Below are 19,508 nucleotides of genomic sequence, written 5' to 3'. Positions count from 1 at the left end.
AGCTGGCTCTTGGAGGATTCAAGCTCGCGGTTGACTCGGCCAAGCTGCTCGTGCTCTTTCGACAAGGCTTCGAGCTCCAGAGCGCGAGTCTGGACAATGGACTTCATCTTGTCGGCTGACTGGCGAAGGTCCTGACGCTCCTTGTCAAACTGCAGGGACTGGTGGCGGTTTTCGTCCGCCAGACGCTGCCGCTCGAGCGAGAACGCAGCCTTGGCTGCCTCCAACTCTTCTGAGAGACCCTTGATTCGCCTCTCGGACTCGGCGGCCCGACTTTCTTCGGCGCGATGGGCCTTGGCGAGGCTATCGATATGCTTCTGGTCGCGAAGGCCCTGTGCCTCACGCTCCTGGAGAGCCGACCGCAGCTCGGCGATGGCGCGTTCGTGCTGAGCCTTGGTGGCTTGCAGCTCCTGATGGAGGCTGTCGCGGCTCTGACGCTCGCTGCTGAGCATATTACGCTGCTCGTCGATGACAAGCGTCTGCTGCTGTACGGACTCGCGCAGGTTCGACGCTTGTTGCGTGAGAAGAGCCAGCTCCTTCTGGAGGTTGCCAATGGCCTGTTGGTGGCTGAGCGAGGACTCGTGGGCGGCGGTTTCCTGCAACTGGATCTTGTTGATCAGGTCGCTCTCGCGCAGCTGAAGTCGCTCGATCTGCTTGTGTGCATTGGACTCGTTCTCGAGAGCAGTTCGCAGGTGCTCGCGGGTATCGTCGAGCAGGGCCTGCGTCTCTGTGCGATGACGGACAGATTCGTCCAGCTGTCGCTGGAGTAGCGTCAGGTCGCTTGCCATCCGAGTTGAGGTCTGCGACAGCTCGTGGATGCGCGAGCGGGAAAGCTCGCCCTCGGTCTCGAGGGACACCACCCGAGCCTCGGAACGGCCAAGCTCGGTACGTGCACTGTCGAGCTCCTGCCGAGTCTCGGAGAGAGCTGCCTGAAGCGAGCCCATCGTACTTTCGTACTGTTTGAGCTGGCTCTGGTGGTGCACGAGACTGTCTTCCAATCCACGAGAGTGCTGCAGGCGATCATGGAGCTGGGCCGAGAGCGTATCGCATTCGAGGCCCTTCTGAGCCAGCGCAGACCGAGTCTCGTGCAGTGTAGACTCGAGGGCCTTCATGCCTGCGGCAATCTCCTCGACTTGGGTACTCCACTGAATGCGCTCCTGTTCCGAGGCAGCAGCATGGTCCTTGAGCCGGCGGTCCCACTGAGCGAGCTCTTGTGAGTGTTTGAGCCTCTCGGCCTGCAGGACGCGGTCCAGGTCCTCGATCCGGGATTGTAGCTGGGCGTTTTTTTGGTCAGCCTCCTGGTAACTCGCGAGGGCAGCTTGCAGCTCGACGCGAACTTGCTCGAGGTGGCTCTTGAGAGTCGAGGCCTCGGAGGCATGGGCGTCTTTGGTCTGGCGGTGCTGGTCTTGTTCGCTCTTGAGGCAGCCGTCCATCTCCTTGAGCTGTAGCTGATACTGTGCTATCAGACCGTCCTTGGAGCCCATTTCTTCAGCACTGGCTCGGAGAAGCTCCTCGGTGTGCTTTTGCAGCCAACTCTTGTCGCTCTCGAGTGTCGATCGGGCTGACTCGAGCTCCGAGAGACGCGACTGAAGAGAGTCGATCTGGCTGTTGAGGTTGGTGACGACGGTCTGGTGGGCATGCAGGCTCTGCTGAGCCTCGGATTGAGTCTGCTGGAGAGAGACAAAGAGCTGCTCGAGCTTTTGTTCCATCAAGGACTTTTCGGCCTGGAAGGCTGCCTTCTGGGTCTCGATCTGAGCAAGGGCCTCATCCAGGTTCAGCTTGAGGGCGTCGATGGCAAAGCCCTTGGCTTGAGTTGTCTCGTGGAGTTGATCCTCGAGCTGCTGGGACTTGGACTGCTCCTGCTGGAGCGATGAGGTGAGCTCATCCAGAGACGAGCGAAAGCCCGCGATAAGGGCGTCCCGCTCGCGGATGATGCTGTCTCGTTCCTGGATGGAGCTTTGCAGAGACGCCATCTGGGCAGTAAAGCTGGTCATGGCTTGGTTCCACTCGGCGCTCTGGGCCTCGAGATCTTGTCTGGAGCTGGCGAGGTTGGTCGTTGCGGTATTCAATTGGTTCTGGAGAGAGGCGATGCCTTCATTGGCTTGCTGCAGCTGGGTCTCACGCTCGGCAATGAGACTCTGGCAGGTTTGGCACTGTTCGCGCAGTTGCGTGATGGATGCTTCGTATCGGGTGTACTTTTCGGCAGCCTCGCGGCCGAGGGATTCCAGCTGGCGGCCCAGATCAGAAATCTGGTTCTCGAGGCGGCTCTGAGTGGCTTGGTTGGCCAGCTCCCGCTGGCTACAGTGGGCCTTGGACTCGTCCAGGGCACTGGTGGTCGCTTGGAGAATACCAAAGGTTTCCTCGAGCTTCCCTGAGAGTGCTTGCTTCTCGGCCAGGTACGCAACTTCCAGGGCGGCTTTTTCAACAGCGGCTTGATTCAGCTGGGCCTCGAGATTGGAGAGGTGAGTGTGGAACTCCTGGAGAGTCTGCTGCTTGACCTGTTCGAGCTGGGTGATTTGGGCAGTGAGCTTGTCCTTGTGATCTGAGAGCGCTTGAATCTCCTGGTAAAACTGGCTCTGTTGCGCGGCGAGCTCGTCACGCTCCTTTGAGAGCTTTTCGTAGGAGAGGGTCTTCTTCTCGGCAGTGGACTTGACCCGCTGGACGTTTTTCTCGGACTCTTCAAGCTTCTTCTGGAGAGAGACGGCTTTGCTGGCACGTTCGTTCATGGTGGCAATGGTTCGCTCGAGCTTTTCGCACTGTTGACATAGAGAGATAGAAGGGCGGCAGCAAAGCAGAGGGCGGTTGAGAGTATTGAGTCAGTATCTGCGTTTCCATCAGCGACGCCCCAGCCAAGAAACCGAGGACTGCAACAGAGGGGAAGTCGATGCTTACATTGGCCTTCATCAAAGCAATGCGCTGGTTGAGCTCCGCGACCTCCTTCTCTCTGGACACGGCCTGGGACTGGAGCCCATTCTTTTCTTTCTGACAAGTCGAGAGCTGAGCGTTGATGACATTGAGTCGCTCCTGGAACTGCGAGACGACGCGCTGGTGATCGGCAGCGCTTCGCTCGAGCTTTTCTTTCCAGTTTTCAGCCTGGATGGGTAGATTCAGTGAGTTAAGCGAGTCAGCAACGCAATAGGGTCGGGAAGGCCAAGTGACACTTCCCGGGCATGTGTGCGGCAGACTGCAACTAAGGAAATGCAACCCAAGAAAGGCAATGCAATGCAATGCAATGCTGTGGCTGGTGTCCCCGGTAGATATGCAAGCCCACCTCTTTCTTCCATCTCAGCTCTTCTCGGTCGTCTCGCCTGGATTTTGAGGCGTGGGAGGCGGAGTCGGCACGGGGATTGGATGTCTCCGAGTCGTCATCAGGAAAGTCCTCGAGGACCATGGCATCGTCAGCCTTGGCAGCCCGGAACCGCTGGGACTTTTCGAGAAAGCCGAATTTCTTATTGGGGTCGCGATGAAGCAACGAGGAATCAAGATTGTACTGGCCAGGACCAGGCGTTGGGTCGGGGACGGCTGTGAATTGCGCAAGGTGAATGGGACGAAAGTGTTGGAACGAATTGCAGCAAAGCACGCAAACGCACGAGATGGAGATGCGGTGAGCAGCTTGGCACGAGATGAGGTGCTGGAGAAGTATTCTAGGTGCGACGAGGGGAAAGCGAAACAAACCTCGCCGCTTGGGGTCGGCAGCCTTGCTTGCGGGGTGACCAAACATGGTCGCGGGACGGGGATCGAGCGTGCGAAAGTGCGAGCGCTGGTGGCAATGGGTAGGGGAAGGGAGAGCACAGGCCGGGCAAGCGGGAGAGGGCAGGGCAGGGCGACTTTTTGGACGGGCGAGGAAGCGAACGGACGGAGGAGAGGGCGGAGCGGACGGAATCAATAAATGCCATAAAAGGCGAAATGGCTGGCTCCAGCCACGGATCGATCCGGAGTCACGTGTGCTGTGTGTGTATGTGTTTGCTTGTTTGGGACAGCGGGTGAGTCAGCGCCACAGGCGCACAGCACAGCACAACACAGCACAATACAGGACAGCACAGCACAGCACAGCACAATATAGGACAGCACAACACAACGCAGGCGCCCGTGCGCGCCCCCGGACCGCTGTCGCACAGCTGTCCGCCGCCCCCGCGTGACCGGCGCCGCGCCACGGCACTGCCACGGCGCATACACACACACACGCCCCCGCGCGGCTTCGCTCGCCCTCGCTTTTGCGGCCTTTGGCTTTGCGCTCTGCTTTGGTGGCCGCCACTGAGTCTGCTTTCGCCGCGATCGCCCTCGGAGCCACTCGCCCAGCGACGCTGCTCTGCCTCTCTCCCTTCTCCTTCTCGGGCCTGTCCCCTTCAGCCTTACTCTCGCCGCCCCGATGCACCCGGCCTTGATGCACCGCCAGAAGCAGCAGGAGGATGCTCTCGGCTCGTCGCCGCCGCCGCCGCCCTATCGGCCCCCCATCGCCCTGCCAAAGACCATCTCGGGCTTCACCAACCTCTCCATTCCCACATCGCCCACCATCAACCCTGCCTGCACCTCGGCCATGGGCTTCTCGGCTGGCCCAGAGTTCGATCCCCTCTCCTCGGCTGCAAAGGTCGGCTCGCTCTTCACCAGCTTCAGCGGTCACGAGGAACACTCGCAGCTCCGGGGCGGCCTGTGGTTTGCCGATGACGCCGGCCCCTCCGACTTCGCAATCTCGGCCAGGCCCGACGCCCCTCCCCTGTCTGACGACCCCGGCGGCACCGCAGCCCAAAATGCCTCCAGGGCGCTTGCCCGTCTCCCCTCTCTGCGCACGTCTTCGTCGTTTGTCTCGGTCACCACCTGGCTCGAAGGACTGCGGACTTGCGAGCTGGACCAGGACGACGACTTTGACCTGCCTTCGGACAACCCGCTCCTCTCTTCGGAGATGTCTACCGCCGCCGCCGCCGCCGCCGATCCAGAGCCCTGTCTCTATCGCCAGAGCGGCGATCACGGCGACGACGACCCCAACGACAACAGCGACCGCCATATCGCCCGCCGCAGCGGCAGCGACAACGACAACGACTTCACTGGCAGCGACAACGGCAACGACTATGCTGACGATTATGCGGACGACACCACCGAAAGCGGCAGCATCGCTCAAAGTTTCAGCAACCGCGATGCTGATGACCACGGCACTGCTCGCCCACCCAACGACTCCCTGCCGGAAGCCCCCATGGAGCCCTATCCTCCAACGCCTCACTATTCGACCGGCGCCAAGGACGACGACGAGTCCCTTCGTCTGTCTCGCGGCCCACACGAAGCCTGCGACGATACCCCACACGCCTCGCCTCGCGCTGCCACCACCGAAGCCACCTCGGAGTTCAACGAAGAGATGGCAGCCACGGTTCTGTTCCTGCAGTACCACCGGAGCCAGTCCTTCCAAGAAGCCGAATCGCGGGACGTGCTCGCCGTGAGCGTGTGCCCGCCCTCTGCCCCTATTGACAACTCGGTCCGTGCGTCTGCCGATTTCACTCACCGGGTCTCTCGCGAGCAGCACGCCCCGATCCTGCATTCTGGCCATCTGTCCCGGGCGTTGGGGGATGCCAGCCATCTGCTATATGCCAGCGATACCCGCTCGACGTACTCGGTCCGCAGTGCACCCATCAGCGACCTGTCGCAGCGCTACGAAACCGAGGACGACGAGGAGTCTGATCGCCTGTCCGTGCCCGCCAACGTCTACCACACCTATGGAGACAGTGACGATGACATTGAACGCTTTCCGCCGACACCCGGCGCCGTCTTTGGCAGTGCTATCTACTCGCGCAAACTGGCGATGCCTTCGCTTTCCTTTGGCCAACCTCCCAAGATCAACAGCCCCGAGTCGCTGCCCTACCCGCCCTCCGGGACGCTGAAAACAAACTCGGCCGAGCCCATTATTGACTACATCAAAGACACGGCCTCGGTCTCGGCTTCGGACTCTGGCTACAGCATCCAGGAGACCTTTGACAACATCCTGCTGACCAAGAAGGACGAGGCCACCGACCGATTCCATTGTCCACACCCAGGCTGCGAGCAGTCCTTCACCCGCCGATACAACCTCAAGACACACTTCCTGGCCTCGCACATTGGCGAGCGCAACTTTGTGTGCCCGATCTGCGACGTTGGGTTTGCGCGAAAGTACGATCTGATCCGCCACGGGTCGCTCAAGAAGCACCAGGTCGATGTCGTTGTCCAGAAGCGGCCGAGAAAGAACGGCAAAGCCAAGGCCGTTGTATCGCCCCCAGATGAGGACGCCGATGAATCGCCATCGGAGCTGCCTGTGGTCAACGCAAAAGCCAAACCGCTCTTTCAAATGGGCGAGGCCAAGTCATGGAGCCCGGCGGGCGAGCGCGACTCGCAACCGACGGCTGCTGCCGTACCGGGTCACTCTCGGCAGCCAGAGCACGCACCGGATGCGTCGTCGCCACCACACGCCAAGGGCAAGAAGCGCAAGAGCCTCTCGAGTCGGAATCCCACGGTCAAGGGCAAGCAAATCTGCCTGTGAGAACACCGATGGGGATGGAGCGTCGCTGCCTCGCTGCGACAACCCTCCTCGTGCAAGCCCATCAACCCCCGATCATCGGGTCTGCTGCTAGTGTCTTCATATTCATCCGCTTTGATCATTCTCTTTCTTTCCTTCATTCGGCAATGCGCATCTCCTATTTATTCCATCCATCATACATGGCTGTTTGGCCAGCATCCATCCGTTTTTGTGCCTAACCATTCCTGCCTCCTCGTTCACTGTGCTCGAGTCTGGATTCGATCACTGCTATGCTGGCCGATACCTGCCCGCTTGCCTGCCTGCCTGCTTGCTTGCTTGCCTGCTCCCATTTCTTCCCCCGCCACCGTGTTCTCCGAGATCATACAGTCGCCCTTGAGCGAATGGTGTCCCGGCCCCTTTGTCCTTTGATGCTCCAGCATCATCGAGCCCCGGCTCTTGCCCTCCCTTCTCTCCTTGCATCGTTTCCTGTGCTCGATCGTCCTTCCTGAGACCCGAACTGACTCCTCGATGCGCTGAGCCATTCGCCCACCACGAGAAGCCAAGAACCCGGCGTCCAATACGAGTTAAATGGCGCCCCTCGTATTCCGCTGTTTCTACAGCGCCCGCAAAACGAAACGGAGCCCGCCGTTCTCGCTTTTGATTTTTGCCGTTTTTGAATGGGAATACACACATACATCAGCCACAATAGCCACCGATCGACCATCACCGAGCATCAGAGGATACGCCAAGACACGAGTACTCTCACGCAGGACCCAGGTCAACTGCGAATGGCATCAACAACAGATGGTTGCTTTAATGTGTATTGAGGCGCTTGCTGATCTTACTGGCAGAATTCATGGCGGAGGGTTTGAGATCGCCCTGTGGCTGCAAATCGAATTGATCGGCCTCGCTGATCGAGCTGATTGACATGGGGTTTTGATTTGATCATCCGGCAACGGAAAGTTTAATTTGAATCGAGATGACGTCCAGCCACGGGCTGGAGACGACTTTGTACGAAATGCACGTCTATAGTCATGAAACTTGATGGGAAATCGATTGCTGTCGGAAGGGAGGCTCGGCGCGGCAGAACCACCCATGGACAGAGTTGTTTATCGCAGCTCGCAGTGGAGGAGCCGAGACATGCCTGGCATTTCCGGCTCACGGCGCTTAGAGCATCCAATAGCTCGCGGCCACTCCAAGGGCAAGGGCAGCGAGCTGCCCAGCAAGAGCAAGCCCGGTAGTCGCGGCGCCTGAGGCGGCATGGCCCGTGGTTGGGGTGGAGGTCGCGCCAGCGGCGGCTGATGCCGAAGCAGCAACCGAGCTCGGGGAGGCAACCGAGGGCGGAACGACGCCCTGGATAACCGGGGCAGTTCCCTTCTGGTCGCTCGACGAAGGATCGGTAGGAGGGGCGGACATGTTGGAGGGATAGGGGCCAGTGTAGCAAGTCACCTTCAGCGACTTGAACTCGGCCGTGTATCCGTTCTGGGCGCCAGGGGCCGACCAGTCCAGGGGACCGTCTAGTACAAGCAGAGATGGGTTGTGGTTGGCACGCCATGGAACATCATGTGTCTCTCTGTCCTGTTCGCCATTCGATTGCAGCCCGCCACGACAAGTGCTCGTAGCTTGAACGTTGTGAACGGACAGCGACAAGAGGCGAGAACTTACTGGCCCATGGCACTTCATTGTCGTTCCAGATTCCGAGTTGGATCTGCAAGGGAGTATCCGGATACTGCGCGCATATCGCCGTGATTGTCAGTCGGCAATCGCATTGCAAGCGCGAGAGCCATGCAAGGCTCCGCGAGGATTGATGCCAAGCACATCCACGCTGACGAGAACTTACATGGTAGTGGCTGATGCCATATCCGTCGCCGGTGCCAGCGGGCTCCCAAGTGCCACTGCGGTTTTGGGAATGGACGACGGCGCCATCGACATACCAACTGGGAAACGCAACGGTGAGCCAACGCGAGTCAGACTCTGGTAAGCCTCATATGCCGACGCCGATCGGTCACATATCGACGCTGAACCTGACAGCCCAACCCGCAGAAAGGCGCCGGATATCAAATGGCCCACGTACGTGATGGCATATGGAGTCCAGTCGACTTTATAGTTGTGGAAGTTTAGGTACGTGTCGGTAGCCACGGCCGGGCTGGATGACCAGATCTCAAAGGTGGTGACGGGGTTGCGTTCACGCAGTCCTGGGCAGCAGCAGACAAGATCGTTAGCACAAGCGAACAGCGACAGCGGCATGGACGGGCAGCGATGCCACAGGTGTCGAGAAAGAAGCTGGATCTACCTCGGAAGAAAAAGTTGGTCCAGACCATCATGCGGTCATTGCCGACCCACTCGTAGTCGATCTCGTCCTTGGAGGTGCCGTTGAAGAGGGTGAATGCGGTAATGGCGCCGCCGACGGAGGACTGCTTGACATCGGCCTCGATGGTGCCGTATAGCAGCGACAGCTTGGAGCTGATGAGGACATTCTCGCCCTCGGTGGCTCCGGCAGGAGGACTGGAGGGAAGGATGTTTTAGTGAGGGCAGCTTGAAAGGACTGCACAGGAGAAGACGGACAGAGGCACCCCAGGATTCAGAGTGAAACTCACGGGAGCATAGTCATGATGAGGGTTCCGTTGGAATAGTCCACCTTGCCGTTCTCTGGAGAGCGAGCCGAGGCAATGGAGTGAGTCGAGCGACTTTGACAAGTTGGAAGCAATCCCGCAGCGAGGAAAACGAGCGACTCTGAGCGACTCCAGGGGGAGGGCTGTGGCCGTCAAGCAGAGTAAGCCTACCGAGAACCAGGTCGGAAGGCAGCGACGAGAACGAGGGAATGTTGAGCGAGCAGGCGCTGCCGGCGAAGAGGGACTGGGCCTGGGAAGCAGCAGCCGCGGCCACGAGGAACACAGCAGCAGGAACGATGAGCATGGCAGAAGGTTGGACGCGGGAGGGCGATGTGGGTGATGTGGGCGACCGAGATTGCAGAACAAGACGAAGGCGACGGAGTCCCAGGGCAGGACGGGGACGGCAATTTGAGGGACGGGAAGGAAGGAATGGAACGCTGGACGCGGTGGGTGAGACAGCGTGCGTCAGTGCGCGCCCAGGCGTGGGACAAGCGGCGGCCAATGGGGACACGGGCGCGCACGGGCGCGGCGGCGACAAGGCACCGCCACAGACACATGCCCTGTGGCGCAGGCTGTGTCCGCCTTGTCCGGTCAGGTGCTGTGGGGGAAGGGCTGCGCTGCCACCGAACATGGCGTGGAACAGAATGAGCAGGACAAGGCAGGATGCGGATTGGACATGATGGGACGCGGATTGGACATGATGGGATTTGGATTGGACATGGTGGGGGGGGGTGGACATGATGCGATCTGGCGGACACGGAATCCACCGGACAAGCAGATCGCCGCCGGTCCACACAGCCAGTGCGCCCAAGGCCAGGCTGCGGCCTCCGTTCCACCCGCATCCGTCTCCGCCCGTCCGCCTCTGCTCTCTTTCGGCCAATCTTTATCATCCCTTGAGTGCACTCAGCCCACAGATCGTCCGGTGCTCTCACCCCCTCTCGCCGCGTCTCGAGCATACCGACTCTCACGAGTTTGCCTTGATCGAGCCCCACTTGGATAGAAATAGCATGCCCTAATAGACATGTCATGCTTGGATATCATCTTGGCGCTTTGTTAAGCCATCGCAGTTCTTACTTGTGTCATTGCCCTCGTTTGCGTCATACCTCGCTCTTCCTCCGGTGATCCCCAGCGCGGATATCGGTGTCTCCTCCTGTTCCCGGCCCCTCGCTGACCCTCGTGGCTGTCTGTTCCTCCGCTCTCCTGTCTGCAAGACAGCTCACACGCGCCAGCTTGGTTTCCGGACAGGTCAGAGCTGCCTTTGGATCCTGTCGATCGATCGCAGACACATCGCTGCCATAAATCATAGCCCCGTTCCCACCCGCATCCCCTTCGCTTTTGCTTGCCCCCCTCTGCCGTCTTGATCAATCGATCGGCTGGTCTCTTGTCCCTGCAATCTGTCTGAGAAGCCGCCTTCTGGTCGCTGGCTCTCTCGCCGGATCTCCAGCCCATCCCTGCTTGCCGTGCACACCACCCGGCTTACTGGTCAAGCCCGCCTTCCTCTCCCTTGCTCGGTCTGTGTCTTCCGAGCACTCGCCTTATCCCTACTTTCAGCCAGTCTCCGGCCAGAAACGCCCTGCTCGCCTGTTCGATCGTTAAGAGAGCCAGCTCTGGCCCGCACTTCCTCCAGCCGTCAATGAATTCTCGCAGTTCCAAACACAGCATGTCTGCCCTGTCTGTCGTTGTCATAGAGTCACTGCCTGCCGGCAAAGACCGTGCTGATCTCCTGGACTACGTTCGCTCCAACTTTCAAAAGGGCTTTGAGCGGCTCATCTTCGAGCCCAACGGTGCGTATTTCGCCTCATCTGGCCTCATCCTTTCTCCCTGACTTGGCGACCTCTGCTGTGATCTGTGTTGTGCATCCTCCCGATGTAGGCTTCCATGAGTAGCGCCGCCACCCTCCATCTTCACTCGATCGGCACGGTCTTGATTGTACGACTTTGATCGACATGGCCCTGATATGATGGCTGTGTCTGTGCGCCTCCATCAACCCTGATCTCGCGTTCCCATGGCCATGCCCGTCCTGAATCTCCCACGCTAACCACCGCCGTCGCTACCATCGTCGCAGGTCTCTGTCTGATGTTGTTCTCCAACGCCGAGTATGCCCAGCAGTTCATCGACACCACCCAGCGATCGACCTCCATCGCTGCCGACTTTTGCCCGCCTTCCTATCCCGACCTGGCCCGTCTTCTCGATCAGAGAAACCAGCGAAGCACCCGGAATCCCTCCAACCCAGTCCTACGCATTCCATTGGCGGGTTTGGGATCCACAACCTCGGAGCTGGAAAAGATCATGAAGTGCTATCGCGGCTATGAGTACTTCCAGATCCTCGAGGATGAGGATACCGATCTCTCGCCAGAGGAGCAGTCCCAGCGAAGCCTCGCCGCCGTCTCCGAGTCGCCCTATGTTTCCTTCCGTGATCTCTTTTGCGCTGAAAACGCCTTGGCCGACATCCAAAAGTTCACCAACATCACCGCCAACTTTGCCCTCAACCCGGAACGCATCCGCAGACTCGTCCCCGAGGCCGCCACAACCGTCGGCGCCACTCCGATCGGGAGTGCCCCGGAGCGAGCCGGCAGATTGGCCATCGACCTCGACCTATGTGTGTGGCTGGTCGTCTCCAAGATCCCGGACGATGTCTCGGTCTCGACCCTGCGCCAGCACTTTGCTCGCATCCCGGGCTTTCTCTTGCTGTCGTTCCAGCCCTCGACCTACCTCCTCGCCTTTTCCAACGCTCAGACAGCCGAGAAGGCCATCCATCATCTCCAGACCAACACCCGCATGGAGGTGCGCTACGCCGAGCCAAGAGAAAAGGACGTCTTCAAACTGCCGCATATGCGTCGGCCCGTTCCCGCCACAGCCGCACTCTACATCCGCATCCAGCAGTGGATGCCTCACAAGCGATTCTCGGAGCTGCTCCGGGTTTACCCTGGGTTCGAAGATGCCCGACACTTCAAGGATCACATCATCACTCGCTTTGCCACCCCGGATGACGCTACCAAAGCCCTCGAGGACCTCGAAGCTACCACCGATCTCTTTGTCGACTACTCGAGCAAGGGTGAGCGGCTCATGCCTCTGAACCGCGACGACCAAATGTCCAGCATGCATCCACACTTTGGCCCGCAGTCGCAGTCGCAGTCGCAGCCACAGCTGCAGTCACATCTTTCCATGGGCCACGGCGGCTCTGGCCCGGTTGTACGCCCGCGAAGCGCCAGTAATACCTCCATCAACTCGGTCTCGCAGAGCAGAGCGACCGTTGGCCCAGTCCCGACGAACATGGCCCATCTGGGCGTCGGCTCGCAGATTGACAGGCAGCCAGGGTCGGGCCAGAACCAGGCACTGCTCATCGCCGACGCCGCTCTCCTTCGATTTAATCTGCGCGAGACGCTTGGGTCGCTTGACGGCTTTGAGCGATTCTCTATCCATGAAGACGGCGTCTATGTCTGGTTTGTGACGCGCGAGCATCTCTCTGTGGCCCTCGGTCAGATCGAGAACGAATGGAACATGAATGTGGCTGCGGTCGATCGATCTCGCCCAAGAGACCGCAACCAGGTACCCATCCACCTCGACGGCACTTGTTGGTTGAGCTGCTTGCTGATCAAAGGGCCATCGTTTCGATTTGCGCACAACCAATTGCTAACCGAATGCGTGCACTTTCCCGCTCTGGCTGAACCTTATCTCGCCATCCCTGCTTCGTGAGCAGTACCAGCACAACGAAGTCGCCTCGAGCTCTCTCTTCATCCGGAATGTGCCTGGCCTTTCTCGAGATATGCTGCAGATGATCATCGAGAGCTACCCGGGCGCCCAGACAACCCGCTCAACGCTCATGTACACCATCGTGGACTTTTGCGATCACGAGTCCGCTAAACGAGCTCTGCTGGATCTGCGCAGAACAACCAACATCAAGGTTGAGTACTCCAACCGCCCGGCTCATAACTCTGGATACGGCGCCGACCCCGCTGGCAACACCGGGCCTGTTGTTTCGGTCGTGAGCTCGGCCTCTCTTGTCAACCCAGCCTATCACGCTGCCCCATCGGCCCATGCCATGTATGTGATGGATAAGAGTGGTCCGAGCGGGCCCAGCTCTGACAACAGCCAGACTCCCGAGCCCACGACACCTTCGGATGCGCAGGGATCTGTTGGATCCCTCTGTACTGCCCACCTCTGCAATATGGACGGCAAGGACAAGGCCGATATCGTCTCGGTCGCCCGCCGCCTGCCTGGATTCGTTCGACTGTCGTTCTCGGCCGGGGCTCCAGGCGTGTATATGGTCTTCCAAGATGCTCATCACTGCAACGAATCAATCGAGAGCCTTCAGCAAATGTGGAAGAAGCTCACTGCCACCTTCGCCAAGAGAGAGCCTGAGCTCAAGCCTGTAGATATGAACGCACCCCGCGCGTCGGTATGCTGAACGCTGTCGTTATCGCTGTCCATCAGCCCGCCTCAGTCATGACGATGCCAAGCAGTAATCATTTATGTTTGCTTCCAGGTCTTGACAATCGGCGGCACTGACTGGACTCTGGGCGAGCTGGAAAAGTATCTCTCTGGATTCCCTGGGTTCGAGCGAGTTGAGAGGGACGACAGCAACTACTGGGCCTACTTTCAGGATGTCGACTCGGCGAGCGCCTGCCTGATGGAAGCCAACTTCAAAGTCAACCTTGGAGCCACGTTTGCATCGTCTCCTCGGGCACCGCCCATCAAGCCCGGAAAGCTCACAATCAACACGGCCAACGCCGGTCTGACCGGAGGCATGGTGGGAATGCCAATGCCCCAGCGGCCGCTTGCTTTCCACCCGATGGGCGTGGTTGCTGGTGCCCCCTTGCCGTACTTTGCATCCCCGTCTCCAAGCAATGCCGGCGGCAAGCACCACGGCAGCTGGGGAGACCCACCACAGTTCACCAGGCTTGGAGCTCAGGCGCCTCCAAACATCCCCATGGGCATGTACAATATGGCTCCGCTGGGGCGACCTGGGTTCCCTGTTTATGCCGGCGCCAAGGCTGGATACGATGCACCCAACTACATGCATCCAACCAGCGTCACGGGCTACAGCGCAGAGCTTGCTCCGGTCTATCTCAAACCCGGACAAGGTCCTGTGTATCCAGGAACCCGCACCCCAGCCCCCGGCGAAGAGCCCAGAGACCACAGTACCGGACACCTCAAGGGCAACGTCATGGTGAGCGAGAGTCCCGAGCACCATGTACTTATTGATCCGGCACTAACACCCTCCGTTTCCAATCGACAGGTCTGCTCAAACCTGCTCACGGTTGCCCCCTGTCAATTCTTTGATGAAATGGAGCTGCAGAACTTTGTGTGTCAACTACCGGGTCTCGAAGAGTACTTTGTCGAGCGGCACCTAGACCATCTCAAGCTCCATCTTCGGTTCGCCGGCATCGATACAGCGATCAAGATCATGCAAACAGGCGAGGTAAGGGTCTCTGCACCGCAGCGCTTATGCAGGACACGGCGAGCTGATGGCCAACCCTCGGTTTACACGCATCAGTTCCAGAACATGATCAGCCGCTTGTCTGGTGGATTAGGAACTGCTCAGTTCCGAAGTCGCAACGAGGCACCTCTGGATTGGTTTGAACACGTGCAAGAAGAGTTCCACGAAGAAGGCAGTCAGGTAACAGGAGCGGCGGTCGCTGGTGTTGATGGGCGGAGTGATCGGCACATGGCGGAGTGATCAGCACAAGTTGGAGTGATCAGCAAATGGCGGTGCGCACGGCCCCTTGGCTCTGTTTGAAGCCGACGCCGAGGCTTTGCGCTCTCAGCGCCATTTTGGCGTGATATCTAAACGGGAAGCATTTGGCTGTTTCACGAACCAGAATGCCAACATTGCGTCGATGGCGACGAACTGCAAGCTCAACCCGGATGCTGCCCCATTTGACTTTACTTCACATGAAAACTGGGCGATGGCCGCCTCTGGACAGCCTCATGCATCCCAAAAGCCCTCCGTTGCTGCAACTTTGTCTGCCCAGGAAGATGGAGAGCTTGGTCGAGACGCCGCCACACTTTCGTACGGCTCTCGCTCGTTGCCGTCAAGGAACCAAGCGAGCAAGGAGCACGCTGCTTGGGAGGGTGGCTGGGAATCGGTCGGCTCCAAGCGCGGCAAGAGCATCATTGGCGATGTCCAGAATGCAATGGCAAGCATGTCCATTGGCCCAGCAGACTCGACAGGCGTCACCCATCGAACCAACCTATCGGATGTGTTCCAACCCTTCCAGCACGGCACTGAGGTGAGATGCGCTTGACATTGAATAGTTTGCGAGGAATGAGCCACCGTTGGGTGTGTCTACGGCCGTGGCTACAACTTTGTGATGGAATGAACGTCGATATTGATCACCAGTCTCTTGGGGTTCAAGATCGATCAGAGCAAAGCCGAGAACGGCACCGAGTCAAGCCAAGCGCTCACAAAGCAGTGTGAGCAACTCAAGGCAGCCCTCGCCACCCAGGCCCACAAAGCTGGCCAAGCAAGCAGCCGCCTGGATCAGATCCTCGAGTTCTTCAAAATCGAGCCGCAGCCCAGTGGCATCGAGAGCGACAACCATGCTACCCAGGAACCTGGATCTGGGCCCAGGCGTTTGCCCATCGACGAGCTCTCCGAGAAACTGGAAAGGCTTTGGGTGCACCTGCATGGACCGACTGAGAAGGACGAATAACCCCGAGGGAGAACTGGCGGCTTTGCCGCAATCGATAGGAAGCTCATGCTGACTTTGAGGCGTTCCCCCATGTCCCGGAGTGATTCTGACAATTTGGTATTCTTGAAGAGTAGTGGCTCAGAGCGAGTGGTTCAGATCTCAGAGTCGTTCCGTCCTGGCTTCCTTGCATTCTGTTTCAGCAGTTATCATTATCATCATCATCTTGGATTAAATGCATCTTTGATTCGTTCGAGGGAGAAGCAGAAAGTGCGATTTTGTTTTCTAGCAACAGAGTCTGCAATGACATTCTGATGGACACGTGTTGTATTGCATCGAATGGAAACAAAACCAGCATGAGACAGATCGGCTGTTGAACCATTTTGGAGGAAGGCGCAAGGGATCTAACGTTGCCGATTGAATCAGCAAACTGATGTAGGAGAGAGCAAGCCAGATCGAGACAGAGCCAGGTGGATCGAAATGTCCGACCGGGTCCAGAGTGATGGAGTCGGAAGAAGGAAGTGACAGCGTGAGGTGGACAGAGGCGGAGAAGTGACATGGACAGAGAATGGAGGGGAGGGGAGGGGAGGGAAGGGGCGGCTCATCGACTTGTGGTGTTGAACTGGGTAAAGTACTCCTCTGTGGGCGGATTGGTATAGAGGACGTGGTCGAGATAGAATTGCCTGGCGGATGTGAGTGCGTGGTGGATTTGCGGTTGATGTTGATGTTGATGTTTGATTGCGGTTTGGCGCAGGGTGTATGGAATCGATTAGTTCGCCAATGGAGTAAAAGTGTGAAAGATGTGCGAACAGACAAAATAGCCGAGCTGGATGGCTGGAGGGAGGGGGGAAGATTCCGGAGAGTTGGTGATGCTGAAGACGAGGGAGGACACCTACCGATTGCGGTCCTCGCCAGCCTTGGCTTGGTTCTCCTTTCGGATCTGGATGGCCAGCTCACGGGCCCTCCGACCCTTCTCGCGCTCCAAAAGAATGGCGGCGCGATTGTTGGCGGCCTCCTGGAGTGACCACTCGTATTCCTTTCGGCGGTCTTGCTCGCGGCGGAGCTGGCACGATGGGTCGGTAGCACGCATGAGTTTGGGTTCAGAGTAGGATAAGAGTGGTTGATGTGAGCGCGAAGGCGGGTGTATATGTGGGAAGATGGCGATGGCGATGGCGATGGCGACTGGGAGAAGCTTACCTCGGCTTCCATGCGCTGGTGCTCCTGCGTCTGCAGAATATGGGCCTTTTGCTCGGGAGTGATGCCCTTGAACACATCCACGCGAACCCTGCGAGATGCAGCCGGTCGAGAGTCGTCAGTACTGAAATATGACTGGGAAACGACAGATCCATGCCACAACAACTACACGACTGCACAACTGTTGCAACGCACTTGTGACCGCCGCCGATGTTGAAGACGTCCGGGGTCTCGGTCAAGAACTCGCCGTTGATGTTGGTCATGATTTCGTTGAAGTTTTGCTCCATCTCTCGGTGCTTGGCCTGGGCTTCACGGTGGTGCTTCCAGCTGGCCTGGCATAGCCACAATGTACCATGGTACGCCATGGATCGGCAGGCAGCGCCGTGGTGAATTGTGTCAGCGAATCGAGCGCTTGCATCGGAGCATGTGAGCACGCAAGCAGTGAGCTTTGGTCATTCGCATGGATCCAAGTCCTGCTTACGAGGTGAAGATTGTACTCGTTGTCGAGTCTCTGGCGCTCCTGGCGGGCGGCATCGGTCGCCTTCTGGAGCTCTAGGGTCTTCATGGCCACACTGTGCTCGAACTCTTCGTATTTTCTGCGTGGGAGAAGGTGACAGATACGGTCGATCAGACACGAACGGTCGCGACGACCAAGCCCTCCCCCTCCTGCATGTCCAATTGTAGTTGTCGCTTTGACCGTCGAATGCATATCAGATATCCCAGTACCACCAGTACCACCAGTACCACCAGCACGGAACCAATGACGAACGCCTGCGTTACTTTTTTTCCTCAAGCTCGGTCAGCTTCTTAAGCTCCTGTTCATGCTGCTTCTCCTGTGCCCAGACCCGCATCTGGTCCTTCTGCAGTCGGAGGCGAATGGGCTGTTCGAGATCCTCTCCTTCAAACTGCTGCATTCCGCTGACCCCGCACCGCGGATCTTCGTCGCCGATGCGGGCGGGGAAGTCGTTCTTGAGGGCCTCGGGGTCGTACAGATCATAGTCTCGCCGCTGGTAGGGCTGCTGGTAGTTGAAGCGAAAGTCGTTGAGGGAGCGAAGCTGGCGCCGCCGCTCCATCTCGGTCTGGGCGTCGATCATCTGAAGGAGCTGGTTGGTTTGAGCGGCATGGCGGTCTGGAAACGGGTGTCGCCCATTGAGATTAGCGGTTTGCGGCCAGATGTTTGAGAGGCCCGTTCGCCAGTCTCGGAGTCCACAAACAAAGCGATAGGAATCTGGGTCGGCTCGCAGTCGCTTGGGCAACCCGAGACATTGCATCGCCGGCGTCTGGATTCATGGGGAGTCTTCATGGCGAAACAGCCAAGACTCATGGGGATCAAGCGCGCTCGCCAGAGCAAGAGCAATTGCAAGGAAAGGACAGCCAGCCCCACATGGAGCCCACAGAACCAACGAAAGCAAACGAAAGCACTGCACCAAAGGCCAGGTTGCGCGTCCGCTCGTTGCTCTTGATGCGTTCCTTGGTATCGACCTGGTCGTCGAGAGCCGGCAGATCGACCTGAGCGAGCACCACGCAGAAAACAAGGTGAGTGCTGGTCGTGGCTTGGGCCAGCAAAAGAGCGAGGCAGCCGGAGTGCACTGTTATGAGGGAAGAGGGAGAGTGCCTTGGCAAGGGCTGTCCTTGGTCTGCTGACATCTCGGCCTTATGCTCCCGTCGACCACGACATGCATTCGCTCGACTGGGTCCTGTGGCGGCTCTTGCGGCCATGGGTTGTGTGGATGGATATGCGGAGTGGCCCACATTGTGTTCCAGCCCACATTGTGTTCCTGCCCACATCGCTTTCCAGCTCGGCCCCCATGGCCACTTCTTCAGCGCCCGAGCAAGCCGCTCTCGCACAAGCCCATCCACCACCACGCCGTCGTTGTCGTCGTCGTCTCCACCAGGCCTTACCCCGATGACGCGAACTTTGGGGTCAAAGATGCGCTTTTTGCGGTCTTCGTCGAGCCGCCGCCGCCTCTCGATGGCAGCTTGCTGGATGTTATCGGCTGGGATCTCGACCTTGTACATGGCTGCTCTGTTGGTGCTGATTCGGGTTTGAGAAGAGAGTCGTGTTGGGGTTGGTGTGCTTCGAGGCTGGCTGGCTGGCTGGGTGTTGTGGGTGTCGAAAGCGACCAAGCACGCGTGGGGAAGCGAGTCAGCGATGCAGCCGAGGATGAAGAATACGGCTGCAGGCAACGGCGAGGCAAGGCGACGCAAGGCAAGGCGAGGCAAGGCAAAGCGACTCGGGTCAAGAGCAGACGTGGGCGGACCGGGTCAAGAATAGCGACAGCAGAGGACGCAGCCAGGCTCGGGACAATGGCGAGGGCCCACCAGGCAGCTCATAGCAGAGCCGCACTCGGCATCGCCAGAGAACCATGATTGGGATTGGGGAGGGGGTGACGTCGCATCGGCAGCCAGCAACATTGACGCAAGCAGACGGCCTGCGATGCTGGATCATGAGCGGGAAAGAAGCGACGGCCCTCATGACATCTGGGCTCGAAGCAGAGCATGGGACGGCACTGCGAACAGCAGCAGATGGGTTGGCGAATCATGGTTGTATATTCACCGACCAGCGGACGGAGGAGGCGGCGGCTGGTCTCAAAATTT

At 58.8% G+C, this 19,508-nt stretch overlaps 4 protein-coding genes across 4 annotated transcripts; 2 read left to right on the top strand and 2 right to left on the bottom strand.

Annotated features, from left to right (window-relative positions):
* Positions 1-5,998: 5,998 nt before the first annotated feature.
* BJ171DRAFT_409332 (uncharacterized protein) lies at positions 5,999-6,157 on the top strand (the record flags this gene model as incomplete). Its single annotated transcript, XM_053107275.1, has 1 exon — positions 5,999-6,157. A coding segment is annotated over one exon (159 nt), but the record flags the coding sequence as incomplete, so codon positions are not given.
* A 1,245-nt stretch (positions 6,158-7,402) lies between these two features.
* Positions 7,403-9,388, bottom strand: BJ171DRAFT_641594 (concanavalin A-like lectin/glucanase domain-containing protein; the record flags this gene model as incomplete). The annotated part of the gene is made up of 7 exons (XM_053115777.1): positions 7,403-7,989; positions 8,138-8,201; positions 8,313-8,409; positions 8,547-8,667; positions 8,766-8,977; positions 9,070-9,121; positions 9,256-9,388. 7 exons carry the CDS (start codon positions 9,386-9,388, stop codon positions 7,640-7,642), a joined length of 1,029 nt encoding a protein of 342 aa, XP_052968898.1. The 3' UTR covers positions 7,403-7,639.
* A 1,237-nt stretch (positions 9,389-10,625) lies between these two features.
* Positions 10,626-15,871, top strand: BJ171DRAFT_307279 (uncharacterized protein). The gene is made up of 8 exons (XM_053107036.1): positions 10,626-10,868; positions 11,150-12,633; positions 12,785-13,483; positions 13,571-14,254; positions 14,324-14,506; positions 14,582-14,704; positions 14,907-15,317; positions 15,444-15,871. Exons 1-8 carry the CDS (start codon positions 10,718-10,720, stop codon positions 15,738-15,740), a joined length of 4,032 nt encoding a protein of 1,343 aa, XP_052968897.1. The 5' UTR covers positions 10,626-10,717; the 3' UTR covers positions 15,741-15,871.
* Positions 15,872-15,991: 120 nt separating this feature from the next.
* On the bottom strand, positions 15,992-18,949 carry BJ171DRAFT_494866 (RIB43A-domain-containing protein). Its single transcript, XM_053110051.1, has 8 exons — positions 18,813-18,949; positions 18,338-18,419; positions 17,691-18,039; positions 17,392-17,506; positions 17,106-17,242; positions 16,914-17,001; positions 16,613-16,779; positions 15,992-16,399 (listed from the first exon to the last, which is right to left on the bottom strand). The coding sequence occupies exons 1-8, from the start codon at positions 18,927-18,929 to the stop codon at positions 16,318-16,320; spliced, it is 1,137 nt and encodes a 378-aa protein (XP_052968896.1). The 5' UTR covers positions 18,930-18,949; the 3' UTR covers positions 15,992-16,317.
* Positions 18,950-19,508: the final 559 nt, after the last annotated feature.

This window comes from Polychytrium aggregatum (genome assembly GCF_025602895.1).
Source record: "Polychytrium aggregatum strain JEL109 chromosome Unknown BJ171scaffold_9, whole genome shotgun sequence".
NCBI classification, from domain to species: Eukaryota; Fungi; Chytridiomycota; class Chytridiomycetes; order Polychytriales; genus Polychytrium; species Polychytrium aggregatum.
Note: the sequence above shows the minus strand (reverse complement) of the source record. Positions and strands in the feature narration are given on the sequence as shown.

Coding starts and splice junctions, on each gene's coding strand:
- BJ171DRAFT_307279 (XM_053107036.1), top strand. CDS start 10,718: ATGAATTCTCGCAGTTCCAAACACAGCATGTCTGCCCTGTCTGTCGTT. Junction 13,484..13,570: donor TGAACGCACCCCGCGCGTCG/GTATGCTGAACG, acceptor GTTTGCTTCCAG/GTCTTGACAATCGGCGGCAC. Junction 14,255..14,323: donor ACCTCAAGGGCAACGTCATG/GTGAGCGAGAGT, acceptor TCCAATCGACAG/GTCTGCTCAAACCTGCTCAC.
- BJ171DRAFT_494866 (XM_053110051.1), bottom strand. CDS start 18,929: ATGTACAAGGTCGAGATCCCAGCCGATAACATCCAGCAAGCTGCCATC. Junction 16,780..16,913: donor ACCAGCGCATGGAAGCCGAG/GTAAGCTTCTCC, acceptor CCATCGTGCCAG/CTCCGCCGCGAGCAAGACCG. Junction 16,400..16,612: donor GCTGGCGAGGACCGCAATCG/GTAGGTGTCCTC, acceptor CACATCCGCCAG/GCAATTCTATCTCGACCACG.